The following is a 20,683-nucleotide window of genomic DNA, read 5'->3' on the forward strand; positions in this document are numbered from 1 at the left end:
CGTGAGCCCTGAATAAGTTCTCAGCTTCAGTGCGTAAACCCCAACAAACGCCAGCCATCAGCACCGACTCTACTGTACACACGCACCGGCCCCGCAGCATTCCCCGCAGCCTGTATGATTTATATTTGAGGGGGTATATATATAGGGCTACCAGCTCGTGTGTCAAAAAGTTCCCACGTCAAACAGACGTAAATAAAAGTGACGTCACAGTGAGTTACACCTCATTAGTCTTTTTGTACAAAGCTAATAAATGAGCAGAAGTACAAATTATAGAGTCCAGCATATACATCACGCTCTGTCAACTAAAATCAGCCCGGTCAGTGTCGAGATCCATCCAAAGCCAGTCTAATGCTTCACTTAGAGATTTCAACCCCACGTGATATTTTGATGAATGGTTGGAGTGAGATTTTATTTTTCCTTTTTTTAATGGTTGTACTGTAAATACTTGGTCCAATGAAATCATATTGGCTCACTGTAGTGGGATGTATATCTTTAATTATCAATATGGGGCTCAGATTGGCCTCAGTGTAATATACCTCAGAGACAGTTTGGTTGGACAAGCAGTGAAAGCAGCACTGTGTGTGGATAAATAGCGCTTTCAGCAAGAAGCCGAGGATAAAAGACCATCAGCATCACATCATAATCATCATTTTCATCATTATCAACAGCAACAGAACCACACACTCACTCACAAACACACACACACAGCAGCAGCAGCAGCAGCAGAAACCGTGGTGAAGTTGGCTTCCAACCATCCTGATTAAGCCTCTATACAACAAGGCTAATTCTATTTCAGGCCTAACTCTCAACTAAGCCAATACTAATAATAATTAATGATAGGCCAAAGGTGTAGCCTATAGCATCACAAAAGCACGTGCGTAAATAATTGACATTTAAACCAATCAAATCCACTTTTTGGATATTCATATTTATAAATTTAAGGTTAAAAAGTTTAAATGTGTAGCGTCCAGCAACTTCCTAATGTTAATGAAGCTCAGTGATGCGGTTGGAAATAAAAAGTAGACCATAATAACGCAAAGAACAGCCATCTATGTCAGTTGGATTTTCAGAATTTTTTTCAAACTTATTTTTCTGTCTATATAACTTATATTATTTGGATGGTACTATGTATGGCTGTATGAATTCATACCATTCATATTTATGTGAGCGTTTAAAGGTGAAATGCAAGAGTGTTGGGTATTTCCCCCACTATGTCCCGTGTGAGTGGGGTCTACTGTTATGAAATGTTATTATCTGTTGAGGCAGGGCGCCTTATTACAACTGTTGTATCCTATTTCTGAAGTTTAACTGACATCCGCCTTAAATCCATTATTTTCCAAACAGTCTAGCAAATTACCGATCGGCAATTTTTATAGAAAATAATCTTAACCTTGTAGCAAAAAGTGAAGGCGTTGAGCGGGCCTGTTGGCTGATTGATTAATTATTTTGTAATTCATTAATCACTTTCATGGGGCAAAAGGGCAACATCCTGCCACAGCAAATTGACTCCACACCCCCCCCCCCCCCCCCCCCCTCCCTCCAACCGACCACACACACCACGCGCACACAAACACATGCACATACAAGGACAAGTTCACACGTGCGTTTGAGAAGTAAAAAAAACATGGAAAAACTTGTTTTCAAATTCATAAATTATAATTTAATACCAAGAACAAATTTACAGCAGAATGCTTGTTTACAATAAGCTAACACAAACAAACAAGAATTGTGTTCAACTATAAACTTTCACACACACTCACATATATCACTTGCAATTAATAATAATAATAATCATAAAAAAAGTATCTATACGTTATCAATACCCTGCAGTCATATATTTTTATATATTTATATAAAAACGTGGGTCAGTTTAAACTGTTCATAATTACAATCATGTATCATTCTCTGGTCCATATGTGGCTACGAACAGCCAAAGATCAGTGTTCAATCAGTGATCCCTTTTAATTCAACCACAACATGGTGTTTTTGTGTGTGTTGAAGAAAAGCCTCAAAACAAGGACAAAATTGCTAGCTTCCAAATACACATACGCACGCACGCAGGCACGCACGCACACGTTCTCACACACGCGCGCGCACACACGCTCACGCACACCACGGCACCTGTCAAAGACCAAAGGAGCAATAACACTAAAGTTAAAATATCAACTCCTTTTCCCAAACCTGCTCACCCTGTTTAAGTCTGTAGCCTAATAATGAACGTCGTTTCTTTTCTTTTTTGTTTCTTTAAATACAAGGGCTAGTGTACTGAATGCACAGATTATATCTATACAGTCAAAAAAGAGAGAGAAAACATTTACATTTATATATCAAAGGTAAAATAGGTTAGCGACCTGTGGCCATGCATTCACAGTCTAAATATACATGAAAAAGAAAACATTTGTAGTAATATGTATATACATTAAAAACATAACTTTCAGTGCTACTAGCTAAGTCTGCCACTCAATTTTGAAGACGTTGTATTACCGAGAAAAAAAATGGCAACCACAGATTTTTCTTAATCACATATACTTTGTATAAAGGAAAAACTCGTTTAAATGAATTGACCTATATTTACAAGAATACTGCCTCTAATCAGTGTTTTTCAAGTGAAATACACGACTGAAGTTTCAAATCTAATTGTGTTCCCCAAAAAAATGCTGTAGGCTTACTTTAACAACATTTTTATAAGAAATCACATCATGCTTGTCAGGCACTTAATGCTTGAAGTGAATAAAGGGTGACATTTCAGGGACGCTTTAATAATACTGCTATTAAACACTACTCTGGCTAGGCTTCAAACTTTTATGACCCTTGACCTCACCAATTTTTTTTAAAAACAAGTCAGTTATGCTTTCAGTGCAGCTTGAGCCACTGCACACACCCTTGAATGCACACATAATGCATTTAGAGCAACCTGTCTCAAATACCTATCTAACAGTAGGACAGGCAACTTGTAGGATTTTCTTTTTTTTATTGTATCCAATTGGGGAACTAATGCTCATAATAATCAAAGCTGGATGGAATGGAGAAGACTTTTTCAGCGAATAATTTGAAAAACAAAGTGAATCCTGTAACTTCATATTAATAAAGAGCAAAATGTTTTTGCTGGGTCATAAAGTTGAACATGAAGTCCAAAGAAACTCCCTTTTCCCAGATGGTATTGGTCATCCTAAGAATATAAGTGCGCTTGCAGCATTAAGCCTAGATTATAAGCCTATACTCCTATTGCTGTGGTTTTAATTCTTTTTAGAACTTTTTTTTTTTTTAATACACCTTTTCAAAATAAATCATTGTCTTAGAAAATAACACCACCTGTACTACATAAATCACATAGGCCGGTTTGAAACCAGAAAGGAGGAACAAAGAAAGTACAAAACACAGCTATACATGGACACAGGACAAGTCATTAGAGAAAAGAAAATTCACGTTTCGTATTTTCCCTTTCTCCTGTTTTTTTTTTCTTTTTACCCAAATCATCATTTTTAAATGCACTTAATACTTAAATTTTCCTTATAAGGACAAACAAAATCCCTTTCCCTTTTTTTCCTCATTTTCTTCTTTCATTAAAAAAAATGAATCGAAGCAGGTTGTTCTGCATGAACACTGGGAGCTTGTATCTGCCATTTTGAAAGTTCAGTGGATGTCTCAATTTTTTTTGGAGTAGGGGGGAATTCACAGTCATTTACGTCAATGTCTTTCTTCATGAAAGCCAGCCCCGTGTAACAGCCGGTTGGTTTTTTATTCCTTCCACAAAAGCAGCTATAATCATTGTAGTCTCGCAGCCCCCCCAACCCCACCTTTTGTTTGTTCGTCTCCTTCTTGGTTTACTGAATTGACATGTAAGGCCAGTTAAAACTGCTCCCCGAAAGCAACATATCCCTGATGAGAGTTTCAATTGGGGTTTTACCTACCAATCGGACGAAAAATAATTGTTCTATGACCGAGGAAGAGACTGTGCGGAGGGAAGGCAAGCGGAGTAACAACTTCCCAAACCGTGTTGGCTGGTTGGGGTACTGGCTCCGGACATATTCCTCCAGGGCGCACTGGGACTTCTCCTGCAAACTTTCCACATGGGCCACATCTGAGAGGCCACAAGCATCTGGGAGGGGGGGGAAAGCAAATAAACATCAATAAAGTGTAACCTAAAGTGTTTCTCTCACTAGGAGATTTCCCCCACTGTGGTCATATACTAGCGGAAATTGATAGCCTGTCACATTTAGAAGAAAAAAACACAACATATTTTAGGAAATTATTCTTATCGCATAATATATGTAAGTGAAGTGGAGATGATTTGTCTCCAGGCTTGTTTTCATAAATAAAAAATGCACATATTTTTCAGTTTATTTTTTAAATAATAACATTGCGCAAGGCGAATAATTGCTAATCCACAAACACAAATGTAGTTCTGCCCTATGCACTAACTTCTAATTAATTAACAATTATATAATATTTTATTTAAAATATATGGATAAAAATAAAAACAAAACTTGAACTATTTGCCATGCTGAAGAAGAAGAGGAAAATGTGAGTGTTGCTTTGCCACTGTCTTAATTATGTGCTCCTGCTTTTATCGCTACTATAACTCGGTTATTTCCCTCGGTAAAGCCACTTAAAAGTGAACTAAATAATTAAGCATATTCATAGCTAAAGACTGTGTTTTAGATGGGCCGGTGTTTCACTGTCAGAGGCAGAGTGAGGAAGAGAGGAGGGGGAGGGAATGAGGGAAAGACAGGGAGACCTACTGACCTTTAGTGAGCAGAGATTTAGCTTGGAAAAAGGGGCCCATAGCCTACGGAGTTACCGTCATATTATACCACCAGAGACGCATAATCACTATCTTTGCTGCTGCATGTGGGCGGCTGCTGATTATGTGCCAAAAAAAAAAGCTTGTTCGCGCATTGGTTAAGTTTGTAAAGTTTATGCTTGACAACAACCAAACCACCAAAGTAGCGAATGCGTGTCAGTCAAGCTACAACACACAGCTCATGTTCAAGCCTCCGGGTCTCAGGTATAGAGGAGACAAATTAGCCATCGTGGCCCCAATAAAGGCTTGATAATAAAAATTCAATGTCCTGAAATCTGATTTTTTTTTGTTGTTGAATAGGTTAACAAACCACCACGAGAACAATAGTGGACTTCTAGAGCTACATGAAATACAGAGGCTGATGGCTTGCAGGTATGATATCATTTCAAAGACATGCACTCACTCTACGGCGAAACCTTGTAAATCTCTTCCACTCGGATTTTTTTATTTCCCTTTTTAATGGTGGAGCTAATGCAACAAAATAGCTGGGAAGTTTGGGTCATGACCTAGTTCTGGAGCAAGTCCAGAGACGCCTAGAATCCTAGTAGACGCAGAGAATATTTCTGCAAATAAAAATGAAAGCCGCCCCTCCTGTCACTGCTCAATATCACAGAATATTGTTGCAATCTGACATATGTGCAATTACAGGGTGTGCATGGCTTCTACATGTTTTTCCTCGGACATGTCTGTCCCCTAAATGACACGAGAGCGTTGAAACCTGCGCTTTGCTTTTACTGTGTGCAAATGGGACATTAGGCTTGTCTTTCTTTTTCTATTCCCCTCCCCCTCGGAGCCTGACATCATTTATATCTGTCATTCCCTACAAACAAGACGTGGGGTATACACACATTGATAAATGGCGGAAAAAGGAAAAAAAAATCAAAGTGTAGCAATTCATCTGCAAGCTATTGGGTTCTCAAAAGTGTTAATAGCTAGATTTTATGATGCTTAGAGTAATTAATGTGAAGTTATTTAACTCGAGATTATGTTTCTAATATTTCACTCACTTTCCTCTGTTTTGTTGTCAATATAATTTAAAAATCTCTTGCCACGATTTCCAGTTTAGCCCTTTATATGCGTCTGATAAATCAGTTGATTAATCAAGTGCTTTTATAATTTAGTAGCCTAAAGCCTACATCTTGACCATGAAGGCAGCATATAGGTGGGCATTTAAGCAGGGTGTTCATATAAAACAAGCAACAACCTCTATAGTCAGTGTGGATATATTTAGGTCAGTGTTGATTTAGCTGATGTCAGTGAGCATGTTAGTGACATTCACACAGACTGAACTTGGAGTGTGCCAGTCTATTGTCTTACCTGTGGTGAAGAGCACAATTGCCTTTAAGCAGCTATATTCAGCAGAGTCAACGTGCAAAGCTTTGAGCTTTTCCACTTGTTCTTGGAAGATCCTAATGTGGTCCATAAAGGCCACCACTCTGTCCGCAGACATGGGGGAGGCGTGAAGGCCAGCCGCCGCCAGGAGAGGAGCCACATGCAGGGGCATGGAGCACTGCGCGGCGTTGAGCACAAATAACTCACTCCACGTCAACCTCAGCAGAGCCACCTGGTCGGTGATCTGAAGGTCTGGAAAGAAGGGAATATTCCTGGCCCACTCCACGGCGCTGAAGAGCATCCTGGCTGCTAGTTCACAAATGTTCTCGATGCCCATTATGTTGTTGGGCTGCATGCACTGACTGCCATACCGGGACGTCGGGTAGGGCTCCGCTCTCAACAGAAGAGAGATATATCCGGATAAGTAGGAATGGCAGTGCAGTGGGTCTCCATTTGTCAAGGCGAACTGACCATGGTGTGGCTGTGTGGGTGGCACCCGTCCCCTTTGCACGGCTGCAGTAAAAAGAGAAACTACAGATATTGAAGCCTGAATTCTACAAATCATCACACTACGTCATGCTGGGCATAACTGTCCATTTTTATACATTTTTAACAGTACTCAATCAAGAATCAAGATAATAAATGACATACAGCATGTTTGCTATATAACATCACAACACACTCATACACACAGTGTGTTATTGCACAGGAGTTTAAAAAGGTGGCATAGATAATGAAGCTGTAGAGAGACACATCATGTACTGAATCACCACAGACGCGCTTTAAAACACGTTTAACACAAGACACGCATATGTCTAGTTTTAAAATGATGTTATTCGGCAACAGCAACATAAGCTGGCTGTGAAGGAACACAAAGAGGGCAAGAGAGACCTTGCATGTTTAACCCTTAACCTACTTAGCAATTCATCCTGTTTTGCCATACATTAAGGCCTATTTTCGACTAATATTCAAATAAATTCTTAAGGTTATATGTAGGCTTTGTGTGCATGTTTCAAGCTGATGTCCAGCAAGACATGCGGGAGAGATGTAGCCTGAACACGCTATCTCTTAATTCGATACTCGCCATAATAGCGCAGAAGGCTATATTGTATCATCTTTTCAGTACAGATGTATCTCTACGCGTATGGCTTTATCTAAATATATATTCGATAGCCCTAGCCTGGCCAGGGGTCGGATCGTATTTGTGAGATGCAGAGCTATATTGCGCTGGAGCTAGATACAATAATACAGCGGCTAAAAGATCCGGCGAGCCCCGTCTCCACCACAGCAGAGAGCGGCTCCATGGCGTGCTCCTGCCGCACAGCCTGGGAGGGAATAGTCGGGAGAGAGAACACGCTACGGGGGCGACATAACATGGTTCCATGTCTGGAAGCGTAGAAGCACAAACACAGACGCACACATACATACACACACGAATGAGAAAACAAAAAGTCCCAATACCTTCCCGTCTCATGCCGACTTTGAGGCATTTTTTGAGGCGGCAGTACTGACACTGATTGCGGTGGTGTTGGTCGATTGGACAATTCCTGTTGGCACGGCATGTGTAAGTGAGGTTCCGTCGTACGCTCCGTTTGAAGAAGCTTTTGCACCCCTCGCAAGTAAACTGGCCATAGTGTTTGCCACTAGATTTATCCCCACAGACCACACATTCAATGTGCTGTGACTGTTTCTCCGACTGCTGCGTCGTCTGGTTCGTCGGCGTGGACTGTGTGTTGTTCGGGGGTCCTTGGACCGGAGTCTGAGGGGTCGGTGGGGCAACCTGAGAGGCTGTCAGATTCAACTGGCCTGGTTGAGGGGTGGGAAGGGATAGTCCTCCTTGGGTTTGCGAGGAAAGGGTGCCTTGGGTGTCAGCCACATCGTCCTGGGAGCCTCTCCACACTACCATTGCCATATCTATCAGTCAACGTAAAGAAACTTTTTGTCTGCCGTTTTGGTGTCGCGGTGAATAACGTCTCAAGGAAACGCGGTAAACTGTGATTAACAGCTGGACACACAAAATGTCAAATCTAGCCTACGTTGAATCCAATCAGAATCTCCCGAAAACTGTCGATTTATGCTGTTACGAAGCACGTTTTCAAAACTGATGCGATGGCGAGCTGAGTCGCTGCCTTGCGCTTAAAGGCCAAGTCCAGGGGCGCTTACAGTCAGCCATCCAGTACACCCATCAATGGGAAATGTAGGCTAAATATTAAAATAATCAACCGAGGTAGCATGGACTATTCAGTGAATGATGGAGCAGCTGGTTGGTAAGACCGTGCCTGCAGCAGCATAAAACAATTGGTGAGCACACTGAAGCAGCTACTATCAAGTTCCAGCACAAGTCTTGAAGAAAATCACCAACTGGGTAAAAAAAAATGCGTCTTCTTCCTTTTCTTATTGTGAGGTAGCGCCAGCAAGCGCGCAGCTGAAGCCAATGTTTTTGGAGAGCCTGGAATATGAAGACAACTCTCCACAAAAAAGCGAAAGCACTAAAAAACAAAAACCACAAAAACAAAGATCACAACCTACAAACCTCCTTCGTACACTGAAAAATAATAGGAAAAGGGAGTCGAGAATCAAAGTGATCAAATATGTTAAAAAGGCGGAGGTTAGGAAGTGATTTGCGATTGGTAGGAGCCGGGCTGGCAGAATGCTTTCTCTCTGATCAGCTCACTGAGCTCTCTATATAGTGAACTTTGACACGACTGCTGCAACTTAGCACACGTTACCATGGAGATCGGCTGCCATATAAGGAAGGAGAGTGTGTATGACTGGTCAGAGCTCAGGGACCTCCCCCTGAACCTCATTGGCTACTCGGCACTTGTGCTACTTGGTACCTTGCCAGAGCCAGTATGGAGGTCGAGAGGGCCGCTTGGTCCTAAAAAGAGACGTGTTTCGGGAAACAGGAATAATTTCTAGTCACTCAAATCGCACAGACTATAGAATATACTCACATTCCCCGGTTAAGCCATAGCAATTGCATAAAGAAAAAACACACAATCTTTATTCCATTCTTTGCCTCATATCGCTTTACAGTATATCTGTAGCCTTATAAAAAGCGGAAATATCCACAGAGATTTCGTCCCCGAGACACAGGTGCACCTTCTGCACATGATCTGTAGTCATTATAACAAAACTATCTATCTATTGTGCCCTAATCTTTATCCTTTATGTATGTGGATATAAAGACATAAAACACATTTGAGAAGAAAAAGAGACAAAACAAGACAATATGACTGCATGATACTCTAAATTAAGATTGTGAATGTTATATAGGATAATTGTGAATAAAACAGCATGTGAAGACTTATTTGGTCTATGCACGTATATATTTAAACCAGACGCTGAAAAGGCTCACAATGAGTACGCCATGTCGTCTGAATTTCTCCACTTTTCTTCCACATGTATTCCTATATTTGTAGAGGGTAATACACTTATTAGCGCTTCTAATCACACCAGGTACCGCTCGCCACAATCCACACCTCTTGTAAAAATGTTATGATAAACTACTGACATCATCTGGACACCCGCTGTAGCCTGTTAATCCCCCACGGCCGCAAATATCCCCAATACACCAGGTCAGAAAGGCCAAATCTAGGTCCTATAAGTGAGAGCCTTTTCTTTATGTGGTCAAAACGTAAAATAACTACAGCTTTAAATAGGGACACCATTTAAAAATGTCCCTTGAGGTTAAAGGCCATGCACACTAATGTGAGGATGAAAGTTAAGCCACTTCCTGATAAACCACACTATAAAAGCTGTTTGTGGTCATTTAGATGCTTTATAATACCCCTTAGATTTCGCCTTATAATAAAGAGACTCTACAGTTTGGGATGATGGCAAACACATTGAAGGATGCCGTGCATGTAAAACGGGGTCAGTGGCTGCTCAGAGTCGCTGCCCACGTGGTTAATATTTTTTTTAGGCTTGCATTTAAACAGCGGTAAAGATTGGTTTACTTTATGCCCAGAGATCAAAGTTGAACGGCAGGTAAAACTTCACGGAGCCACACAGATGAACCTATAGCCTGAGCTGTGTGTTAGTCTATAGAGAGCAGCAGCACCAGCAGCAGCAGCAGCAGCATGCATTGTCCCAGGATGTATTACAGTATATGGGTGCCCCCTAGCGTATGAAGTTTTTGCTTCAAATAAGATTCAATTTAGAGGAGCCATCCGACACGGAAACTGCTTCAGTCTCTTCTCCCGCATCGACCAAACTAACGAGCACCATTTTAAACTGATGACTGTTTGTTTAAATTCTGTTTTACATGACTTGGACGGCAAAGCTTTGAGAGTTGCCAAAGTTGGATTTACTTTTTGCCACTTCAGGCAATCCCAGCGGTGGTATTTAGACCAATTATGTCTTTATTCTAAAACAAATGAGCCAATTTTATTTTGTCTGCATGATTATTTTGTCGGTTTTATTTACAGAAACCGTGAAAATGGACAGTCTGTAAATAAAAACACTCCGAAATGTATCCATTTATCGAGGATCCAGCTTCAAATGGTAAGTACGTTTTGCGCACTTTATTAGGATAAATCGGCAGACTAGTAGTGCTTTATTTCTCTGCTCTAAATGAAATATTATATAAATAAGCGGATAGGCTTATCAGTTTAAATAAAATGCACGTACTGTTCCAGATATAGCATATAGTAACGTACATATACGATGTTTGTAGTGCGCATTCAGTAGGATACGGTCGACTCAGTCAGTCATTTTCGCTTATTATCCACGTGTTAATTTATATGATGATCACAATTAGCCCCACTAGTTTGCAAATACCCATTCATAAAGTTATTTGACAGTGATAGAGAGGCGGAAGGCTGTATTGTTAGAGAAACAGACCTACCAAATGCATATGTTGCTTCGTCCGTAGCGGGATGCATCTTCTCTCTTATTCAGAATATATTGCGTCTTCTGTTTTTCGACACTGTGCTCAGAGTGAAACAGGCAAATCTTCCTCTCCAATAGACGGAATCAAACACAAAAGCACGCTGTTTATTGGAAAATGTGGCAAATGTCTGATCATGCAAAAACTTTAGAGCGCCGGTACAAACAACTGATTCACGTCATGTGTTGATGAGCGAGGAATTGGAAATCTAAATTGAGGTGTCTTCCGAGCTGAATATCATTTGACGACTTCTTGAAATATTAAGCCTTTAGGCTACAGCAAAGCAGATATCCTGTGCGCCTTTTCTCTCCTACAGTAATATGGCCAAAACGCGCGTGTACGCCGCTGCTTTGTGTGAGCTACTGAGGAGAGAGGGAGGGGGTGAAGTCAGAACAGACACCTGTCTTTAAGTGTGGCGAGCATGCATTGTAATATTCTGCATATTAGAAATTATATGGAGATTTGAAGATAAAATAAGACCTGTGATTAGAGATGTAATGAAAAACTGCCTAGATTGTAATTTTACAGTAAAATAAACATCCAGTGTGTTTTAACGGAGCCTATAAAACAGCAGTGACTATTGCGATATTATAATTATTATTATCATTCTTACTGTTATTATAATTAATTGACTTTAATAAACATGAATCATATTATAAAATTGACTGTATATACTTTAAATAAAATAAAGCTACAAGCAACTAAATAAACAATACTATCCCCTTTTTGTCTTACAGCTACACCTCTAACAATTATACATTACGCAGAGAATAAGAATGCCTATATAATGAAATGATAATAGCCTCAATTAACCTCGCATAAATCTATACTGGGTTGAAAAATGGAACACCTTTTTTCCACGCATAAACATTTCCACACTAGCACAATTGATTTGCTATTAAACCCTTACAAAAGTCTTGTGCTGCAGTTTTTATTTCCCGGGTTTAAAAGTTTCCTCTGTGTGATTAGTAGTTGTTCTCCCTTCAAGCAGAGGATAAAAGCACTATATGCTCAGCAAGCCTGCATGCACACAACAATAGCGCTGCCCAACGGGACCAGTATCGATTAAGACGAGACAGAGGATGTCGCCTGCACTAAATATTTACTGATCACACACAAATAGCTGGATCTTTAACGATTTCCCATGCTCCGGCTGGTAGAAAGGACTAAATCACTTTATTATTGTTAGTAAAACAAAGCACACGCTCTGGAACACAGGAGTGGAGATGTGTTGATTGGGATAAGTGCAGTTAAAATAATCGATAGTGAGTAGATAATAGTTGAGATTTACGGGCGTGCAAAGAAAAAGCTTTCACTCATGTATCAGGTTAAAACTGACACGTGCAATGCGATTGGTAATTATTTTTGATGTGCCAACGCGCGCGCTATGGTCAAAACAGAGTAAAAGCAACAGATTGTAGAATACAACTACAAAACTATCAGCGTGATTTGGGTTAAAAATTCTTCCATAATAATCTGCCTTTTTAAGATGAGATAAATAATCTATATTAAAGAAAAAACGAGCGTGCTGTTGACGGCAAGAAACCCCCCTCTCACTTGTGAAAAAAGTCAAAAACAGGGATGAAAGTTGACTTTAATCTTATCTCCGCCTTCACCAAGTCCTTCATGCAGATAGGGGGATACTGACCCGGAGGTCTGTAAGTTCCCGGCCTGATTAACCCCTCCAGACCCACGCAGGAGCAAATGTTAACCAGGCTAATCAACTTCAAGAGTCTCATTGAATTAGATGACTGTGGAATCAAAACACAAACTAAATTGTCTCACTTAAAAGAACACCATGAAGAAAAATGTTTTTGACAATTGATAAATATTACAATTATCTTCAAATAGAGGAATTCATTCCAGATAACAGATTTTCTTGTTAACAGGCAACAAGTTTCAGTTTTTTATAGCATACAATTAAACAGCACACTTTATTCAAAACTCTCTTTAACAGCCTCAAATTGTTTTCTACCTGCTTGATAAAGATCACTTGATTGATGGTGGTTGTGCCCCACTGTCACAGCAGTTTTATCTGCAGCATTGCATAATATCAATCAGTACCCTCTAGTAAAGGCTTTATCTCTCCTCTCTTTATAGCAGTGTACTGTTGTTATGTTGCTTATATGCAAAGATGAACAAAAAAAAAACTAAACTTGACCGATTAGTCAAACGTGTGCTTGTACATGTGGCATTATTTAGGTAAAGAATATTTGCTGACATAAAGTTTTAAGAAGTTACTTTAGACTCATATAGCAAGATAATCATACAGGAAACATAAGCTAAAAGTAACAAAAGCAACATTTTATCATATAAGGATATTTTAACATTTCAATTGTGATTAATTTAATTAAAGTAGTCTTATTGAGAGATTTTCTTTGACACACGGGATCTTGTGTGCATATTCTTATAAAATATAGTTTATTTTTTTGACTTTCTTTCTTCGTGGTTGAGTAGGTTGTTCTAAAGCATGACTTTTACAGACTTTTAATGACAGAAATATGACTTGTCCTTAAAATTATGTTTCTGTCTTTTTGGCTTCTTAATAATATGTAATTACAGAAAATTGCATTCCATTATCACAATTAACAACCCCTCATTATAAATATGGTGCTTGCGTGTGTAAGCGTTCTGATTGTATGCATGCACATGTAAGCTACAGTATAAAGAGGCATGTTTATACAGGGTGAGAAAAAAATGTGATAAACTTTCATGTTTTTATGCTTCTGTGTAAGCAGAATTGCATGTCTTAGGTGAGACATAAAGAGTTCATTCAGTGGCGTAGATCACTTTCACTCTGTCTGCATGCCCCAAGGGCCGCTATCTAAAAAGGCAAAAGATCCCAGATAGCTCACTGTGTTCAATTTGCCAATGATAGATTATAGTGCCAATTTAAACAGATAGGGATCAATTTGTCTCAATGATCACTCTTTAGGCGGACTGCCAGCATGCTGTTAATGTATTTGTAAATGCTGGTTGTTTGAGTCGCGGCTGTTAAAGTGATCAAAACTGTAGACTGGAGAGATGATATGAGATAAGATAAATGATGTGTTGTTTTGGCTGCTAAAGACTGCATTGATGGAGCATACGTGATGATTACTTGAAGCAGCAGCATTGCAGCAGCAATGACCAAGAGGTCAATGGTTTAACTCAAAGGACTAGCTGAGAAGGCCTGGGTAGGGGAATTGTGTGATAAGTGCTCTCTAACCCTCAGGAACTACTGCTGAAGTACCCTTCGGCAAAGCAGCTTAAACCCCATCTGTTCCAGTAGAGCTGCACAGCAACCGGTAGTACAAAACTGCGGTTGTACCGGGCACTTGTATGATGTGTCACTTTGAGTGTGACCTACCCTCCCTCTTCTTTTTAAAAAGAGGGAGAGTGGGCAGTCCACTTGCCTCACACTTTTTTTTTTTTCATGTACTTAGACAGTAAAAAAGTTTTGGAGAAGACACAAGAGAGAAAGCTGTGGCAGCATTCAGTCCTGAGCCAGACACGGTTCACATGTGGCCCCAAAGGCAGCAGACGGTGTATTGAATTACTGTAACTCAAGGTGTAATGTGGTAGCAGTGAGGGATCTGTAAGAATTACAACGGCAACGGATGTAGAGGAGACTTGCTTCAGCTTCAGGTTTCTATTACAGCTATAAAATGTTGAATTGTATGCTTTATGTTCTGAAATTTCACCTTTCACCATTCATTAGTTAAAATTACAACCATAGTGATCATCAATGTCTCATTATCATTAGATTTACCAATTATATCAAACCGCTATTGACATGTGAACACATTGCATCTCTAGGTTGTTATTTTCATGTGTTCATTTGCGTTTTAAGAATTGCATGGTTTGTAGTTCGAGGAGAAAACCCTTCAAACCACACGGGATCAACTCATAAATGCATGTTGGTAAACTTCAAACCACGCTGTATTTCTTATGCGCTGTGTATAATTGCAATTTGCAGTGTCACACCAGCCACATCTATGACTAATAAAATAATGACATCATATGAGCTGGGTTTTTCTTAAAGGGTACCTAATGTTGCACACTTAAATTTCAAGAATTGATGTTTCCAGTTTTACTATGCAGTTAACTGTAAATGTGTAAATAAAGCTTTCTTTCTTTCACTGCAACAATTGTTTTAACTGCATATGTGACACGCTGACTGACATTATATTTGTGAAATTATTCTGTATAAGTAAATCACACTTTGGCTTTACTGATTCTGCGGGATATCTAGATTAAAAGGATACACTGGGCACTGAGCAAAAACCCTGTGGGAACTGTAAGTTGTTGAAAATAAGAATGTGACAATGTTTATTGTATATTGAAAGCATCTCTCTGCGGTGCAGTGAAGTTTGAAGAGTACAGTACTCGTGTTTCCTGAAATTGAAACATAGTTAACACTAAAATGAATGACAGTAACATATTATATAAGCCATTTCTTTACCAGTTCCATGCCTAAAGACTGCAGGCTGAAATCAATCAAGCTGAAATGTTTTAACATAAGAACGCAAATCTCTATGAAAGTGCTGCAGATATAAATTGTACGACTACGAACAAAACCAGCAGCCCTTGAATATTGACTATGTTAATTACATCTCTACTTCCACAGGTATTCAACATTTGTGAATGGAACATATTGTATAATAGCAAATATTAACATTTGTGGTTTTTCAATCACACAAATCCACATGTGATCAATAGTCCTTGTGAACGGAAGGAGGCAATAAAAAGAGAAGACCTTCACAACAGCAGTGAATGAGGAAGTCAAGATTTTCTTGAAGTGAAGATGACCTCAAGGGGAAAAACCATTAAAAAAACAGGAATCACTTATTCACAGGATCTTGGTTACTTTATCGTCATATGAGGACGTGCAGAAGCTGCTTCTAGAGCTCACACCATGAGAGTCAATACTCCCGGGATGATGTCATCACTGTCAAATCTTAGACTTGTTCCACTGACAATAAATGGAGAGGCGATTTGTGGACATGTGATAGTGCCCAGAGGTTAGACAAAGTCAGGACTTAATGTGTGTTCAAATGCATCCAGAGGAGTAAACAGTATTTGTTTGTAATGTTATGCTAATTAACTACCACGGTCAGTAAAGCAATCATTATAAACGTATGCAAAACTTTTGTCTGTTTGTGTGTCATATTTTACTGTTTCTCAGGACAGTTACAGCACACCCACGACTTACCACTCATACCATTGCAGAGGTCAACAAAGAGCACAAGAGGAATAAGTATTCTCTGCTGAACAGTAGATTGTCTACATATGTTGTAACACCACTGTACCAGGATTAATGCAGGTGCAAAGTGAAAACAAAATGAAAAAAAGCATTAAATGTTTTAATATTAAGCTATTGTAAACCTGTTTTAACTTCTTGTTATACACAGCATCAACTGTTTACAGTGCAATTTCAGTGTTTTTGATGTGGAAATTAAGTAGCAATAAGATACTCATATAATGTGTTCACATTGCACATTCCATCAAGACCTTGCATAATGGCATACGCATATTTTTATTATGCCTAGACGATATGGTCCATTGTTCAGCAGTTTCTGCACAAATAAAACAAAGAAGAAGAAGAAAGGCCCCTTTAGAAGACAGGGCGTTGACATCCAAGGCGAGTCAAAATGTGAACCCACAGAAAACACTGGATTCAACTTTAGTGAGTCACATTCAAAGAATTACATGTGTTTGTGGATCAATCAACAGGCGTAACAGAGCTGTTAACAACGATGGTGGTAGCGGAGCGCTGTCTGTGCAGCCATAGCATCTGGCATCGAGGAACTGGAAGGCATCAAAGCATGTAAAGAACAAAAAATAACTTATTAGCTAAGTGTAAACACCAGCAAGAGAAGAGCTAATGGATGATCACCACTATCGTTGTACTAAAAAGCAAATGTTATAAACTGGTCTAATTTCCATGGCAACAGCTGGCACAGGAGTATGTGCCCTTGGGCAGAAATCGTCAAAAAGAGGGTGGCCACACATCACTTGTGTTGTCTGAAGTTGAGAAGCCTCATCTGGCTTGCAAAGGAAAAATATCAGAAGGGGAAAAAAAAAAACACAGACACAACTCCCATACTTCCCATACTCTTGACATGTGCACTTTGTACGTACTGTAGGTACAGTAGTTACACCCACACACTCGCTCACCTACTGACTTGCTCAGTCACTACAATACAACAAGATGATCTATTGCTTTAATAATCTGCAGTCTGATCATTCTTCAGCCATAAAACCATTAACTATAATAGTCATCTTTTACACAGCTTATTTCAGAGGAGGATTTATAGCTTTTCAGATCATTAGACTGCTATAGAGTGTTAACTAACACTAACTTCTGGCTCATTCTTTCATCCAGATTTGTCTCTACGAACAAAACATTAAAAAAAAAAAAGCTGTTGTTGACCCTGTTATAAAAAGATGTGATTTATCTATTCCAGGAAACATACAGTAGGGGACAAATCTATATAACTGACATGGCATTGAGCCCACAATGCAAAGTTTTTCTGGAGGAAAACTTTGAAGCAAGAGGGGAAACTTCAAATAGCAGGTTTGTGTCACTTATGAGAAATTCATTGTATGAATGTTAAAATATTTGTCTGGAGAATAAAAGGTTAAACCAACTTTATACGTAGATTAAAAAAAAGAAGTGTTGTCAACAAGTAAATCAGTATACAAAGTATATACAGCACATGTATAATTATTCATTGCAGCAGGTTATAATGACACATGTGGAATGTATGCCAAGATGCATTTAAATCAATAAATATTTATAAAATGTCCTTCCTATGCTCATGCCCGTGTTATTTATGTGCCATGGTGAGATACTTGCCACCTTCATCACATGATATAAATACTTTTGTTTACTTCTAAACTTGCACATGCCAAAATTCAACTGTGGTGATAAAAAGGTGGCATCGCTTTTAATAAATAAAATAAAAAGCTACAGTTTATTCAAACAGCATATTGTTTGCAGCTCAAGGTGAAAATAATACCATAAACTATAAGGCTGCCCATAATAATAATAATATGGGTTCACATAACCACGCTGCGAAAAAAAAAAAAAGTAAGGCACATTTCATCAAGCTAATTGCCTGTTTGTGAGCGGGAGCAAACTTTTCTACCACCACTCTATTATGGAGGCTCTTTCTTAATCATAAATAGAGCCCTTGTATCCCAGAGGGACTTGCTATTCTAATTTACAATTGAACTAAAGACCAAATCTATCAATCTTTCACAGACACTTTATTTCTGCCCCCCTTCTCTCTTGTAATTGTGGTGACATAACCATAAACAACAGAGAAAAGGCTGCTGTGACTGATCTGTGGAAATGACAGCATTAACACATGAGCTGCAGATAAGCACTCCCATCCGCCGGGCACGTGAATGTGAGCACACACACGTCAAGGTGGAATGAATAGTCAGGGCATACATGGAGTGACACAGGCTTGATTTAAATTGTGTTATTAGGACCTCTTCATGGCACATGGGGATTAGGCTCAATATGTTTCACTAATCTGAAAAATAATGCGAAATACTAAAGTTTACGGGAAAATGTGAAGATTTACTCTAAAATAAATCTCAACGCCACTTTCTTATAATTAAGGGTTTAAATAAGTACTGACTAATGGCATTATTTAAGGTTAATATATCATTTTCTAATGCTTTATAAATCAATTATTAGCTAGGAACACGTGTTTACCCTTTGTATATGGTAATAATACCATTATAAAGGTTGGTAATCCATTAATTCTCACAGGTTTCTAACTTTCAAATAAGCCAGACTGTACTGTACATTCTATAGTTATATATTATACTAAGTCATCATAAGGGGCACAAGTTTCACACTTTATTAATGAGCCATCCAATCTGCAGTTAATAAGTTAATAATAAATGAGTTTTGTTTCAGATGCTCTGCAAATCTCTTCCAGAAGGCGAGGGGTCTGCCGGTCCATTGGAGGGGTCTTTCTGATGAATTAAAAGCTCACTAAAAGGGCAAAGTGTCATGCTGGAGGAGGTGTTTATCCTCCTGAACCAGAGAGATTTGTCACAATCTGGCAACCCAAACATTGTTCTCATTAATGCCTTCTATAAAGCATTAATCAATGATGTATTAAACATTGATAAAGCCATTAGTTACTATTTCTAAAAACGTCATAAAGGGTGCCTTATGAGTGAGTGATCCTGAGATCTAATATATCACATTACATACTTTCATGTGAAACCACTGCACAGTGTATACAACAACGAGAGAAACATGCCATGACAGGTTCACGTCTTCAACAAAGCACTGCCAAGGTCTCATGCTGTCAGCGTGTTGCTGGGGAGCCATGGACACATTCCTGCATGCAGTGGTGGTGCAGTGTCACCGCCACTGCACCATGCCTCCGTGATGACTTTAGTGATGAGTCTTTTCGTTAATGAGTTAATGCAAAAACTCTCAATGTCATCTCAAAGATAAGAGGGGAGAAAGCGATGCATTGTACACATAATGACAGGCTCCCTGCCTGCCCCTGAGATGTCACGGGTCAGCCATGTTAAGAATGTGTGTGCCCAATCATCCACTGATCTTTATCTACTGGGCCTGCAGCTAACCATGACATGGGCCCAATCAGGGGTGCTGATGAATGGACAAAGGGGTCCTTGAATTGTTGAAGCTGCCACATGACTGCTCCTCTACTAAATCTCGATGACATTAGCAATCAATATACCAATTACTGAACAAGTTATTAAACATGTCGGAAAAGCAACGATCTTTACAAACTATATACTGTACATTTCAAGGGTTTGGGAAGTTTTGTGTGTGTCAATATGTCACCGGCAAGTGCATTGCTGATTTACAACCTTTTACACTGATGTTTAAAAGACTATTGTATGCTCACAATCACAGATTTGAACAAATAACCACCACTGGTTATTTTCTGCCAATGCCAATCTAATGTTAGAAATACATAACCATAAATTGGTTTCTGGAGTCCTAGATGAACAATCATCCCTGATCTTAAAAACGAAGACGACTATTTGTGATTAAAGGGAGTTTGTGATGCAATCTAAATATATGTATGCCTTTTAAAAGGAACCCACCAATGACTGATGTACAAAGCAACAAATTAGGACCATAGATGGCTTCGGATAGCACAATGAGGTAGAATATAAAAGGTTGAAGAGATAAATTCCAGCCGTCACTGACATCATAAAACCTGACAAATTGTAATAACGGACTGTGTAATCCACACCACTGTCATTCTCATCTCTTCAAACTCTCCCTGACACAGTTATAGTCCCCGATTCAAGTCTGCAGCCAAGTTTAGACAAAAAGGCTCATCCGGTCCGGTGGCATTTGTCTTGTTTTACATTATCTGAAATCAAACGCTCTATTCCACTCCCACCGTTCCAATATACAACAATCAGTCCGGCCCTAATGTGGGAATGTCTGTAATCCTAACAAAAGGACGCTGACATTTATACCCAACAGAAATGAATTAGACAGGGTCTGGATTTCTTCAGTGGCTTTGTGCATGGTACACTAGACTGGGTGGATAGATAATGACACTTTATTACGGGGTCATTATGGCAGGTAGCTCTCAACGATGAAAAGACAGATCTAGTCAACATAGACAGCTGTGAGACAGGTGACCCAGCATGTT

At 39.3% G+C, this 20,683-nt stretch overlaps 1 protein-coding gene across 3 annotated transcripts; it reads right to left on the reverse strand.

The window, feature by feature from the left end:
- Window positions 1–3,181: 3,181 nt before the first annotated feature.
- Window positions 3,182–11,340, reverse strand: nr2f2 (nuclear receptor subfamily 2, group F, member 2). Of its 3 annotated transcripts, none has more exons than XM_029434610.1 (3): window positions 10,986–11,340; window positions 6,122–6,649; window positions 3,182–4,099 (listed from the first exon to the last, which is right to left on the reverse strand). In XM_029434610.1, the coding sequence occupies exons 1-3, from the start codon at window positions 11,020–11,022 to the stop codon at window positions 3,825–3,827; spliced, it is 840 nt and encodes a 279-aa protein (XP_029290470.1). In that variant the 5' UTR covers window positions 11,023–11,340; the 3' UTR covers window positions 3,182–3,824. The 3 variants fall into 3 exon arrangements, with proteins under 3 accessions (XP_029290470.1, XP_029290468.1, XP_029290469.1); XM_029434608.1 differs by lacking the exon at window positions 10,986–11,340 and adding an exon at window positions 7,598–8,836 and having other exon boundaries at window positions 6,122–6,667; XM_029434609.1 differs by lacking the exon at window positions 10,986–11,340 and adding an exon at window positions 7,598–8,835.
- Between the last annotated feature and the right edge of the window lie 9,343 nt (window positions 11,341–20,683).

This window comes from Cottoperca gobio, chromosome 6 (assembly GCF_900634415.1).
Source record: "Cottoperca gobio chromosome 6, fCotGob3.1, whole genome shotgun sequence".
NCBI lineage: Eukaryota > Metazoa > Chordata > Actinopteri > Perciformes > Bovichtidae > Cottoperca > Cottoperca gobio.

Bases quoted from the DNA above. Each gene is read 5' to 3' on its own strand.
- nr2f2 (XM_029434608.1), bottom strand. From the start codon at position 8,048: ATGGCAATGGTAGTGTGGAGAGGCTCCCAGGACGATGTGGCTGACACC. The intron at 6,668-7,597 runs GTATTGGGACTT...CAATATCTGTAG, and splicing joins AGTCGGCATGAGACGGGAAG to TTTCTCTTTTTACTGCAGCC. The intron at 4,100-6,121 runs GTAAGACAATAG...CCCCCCTCCCAG, and splicing joins AATTGTGCTCTTCACCACAG to ATGCTTGTGGCCTCTCAGAT.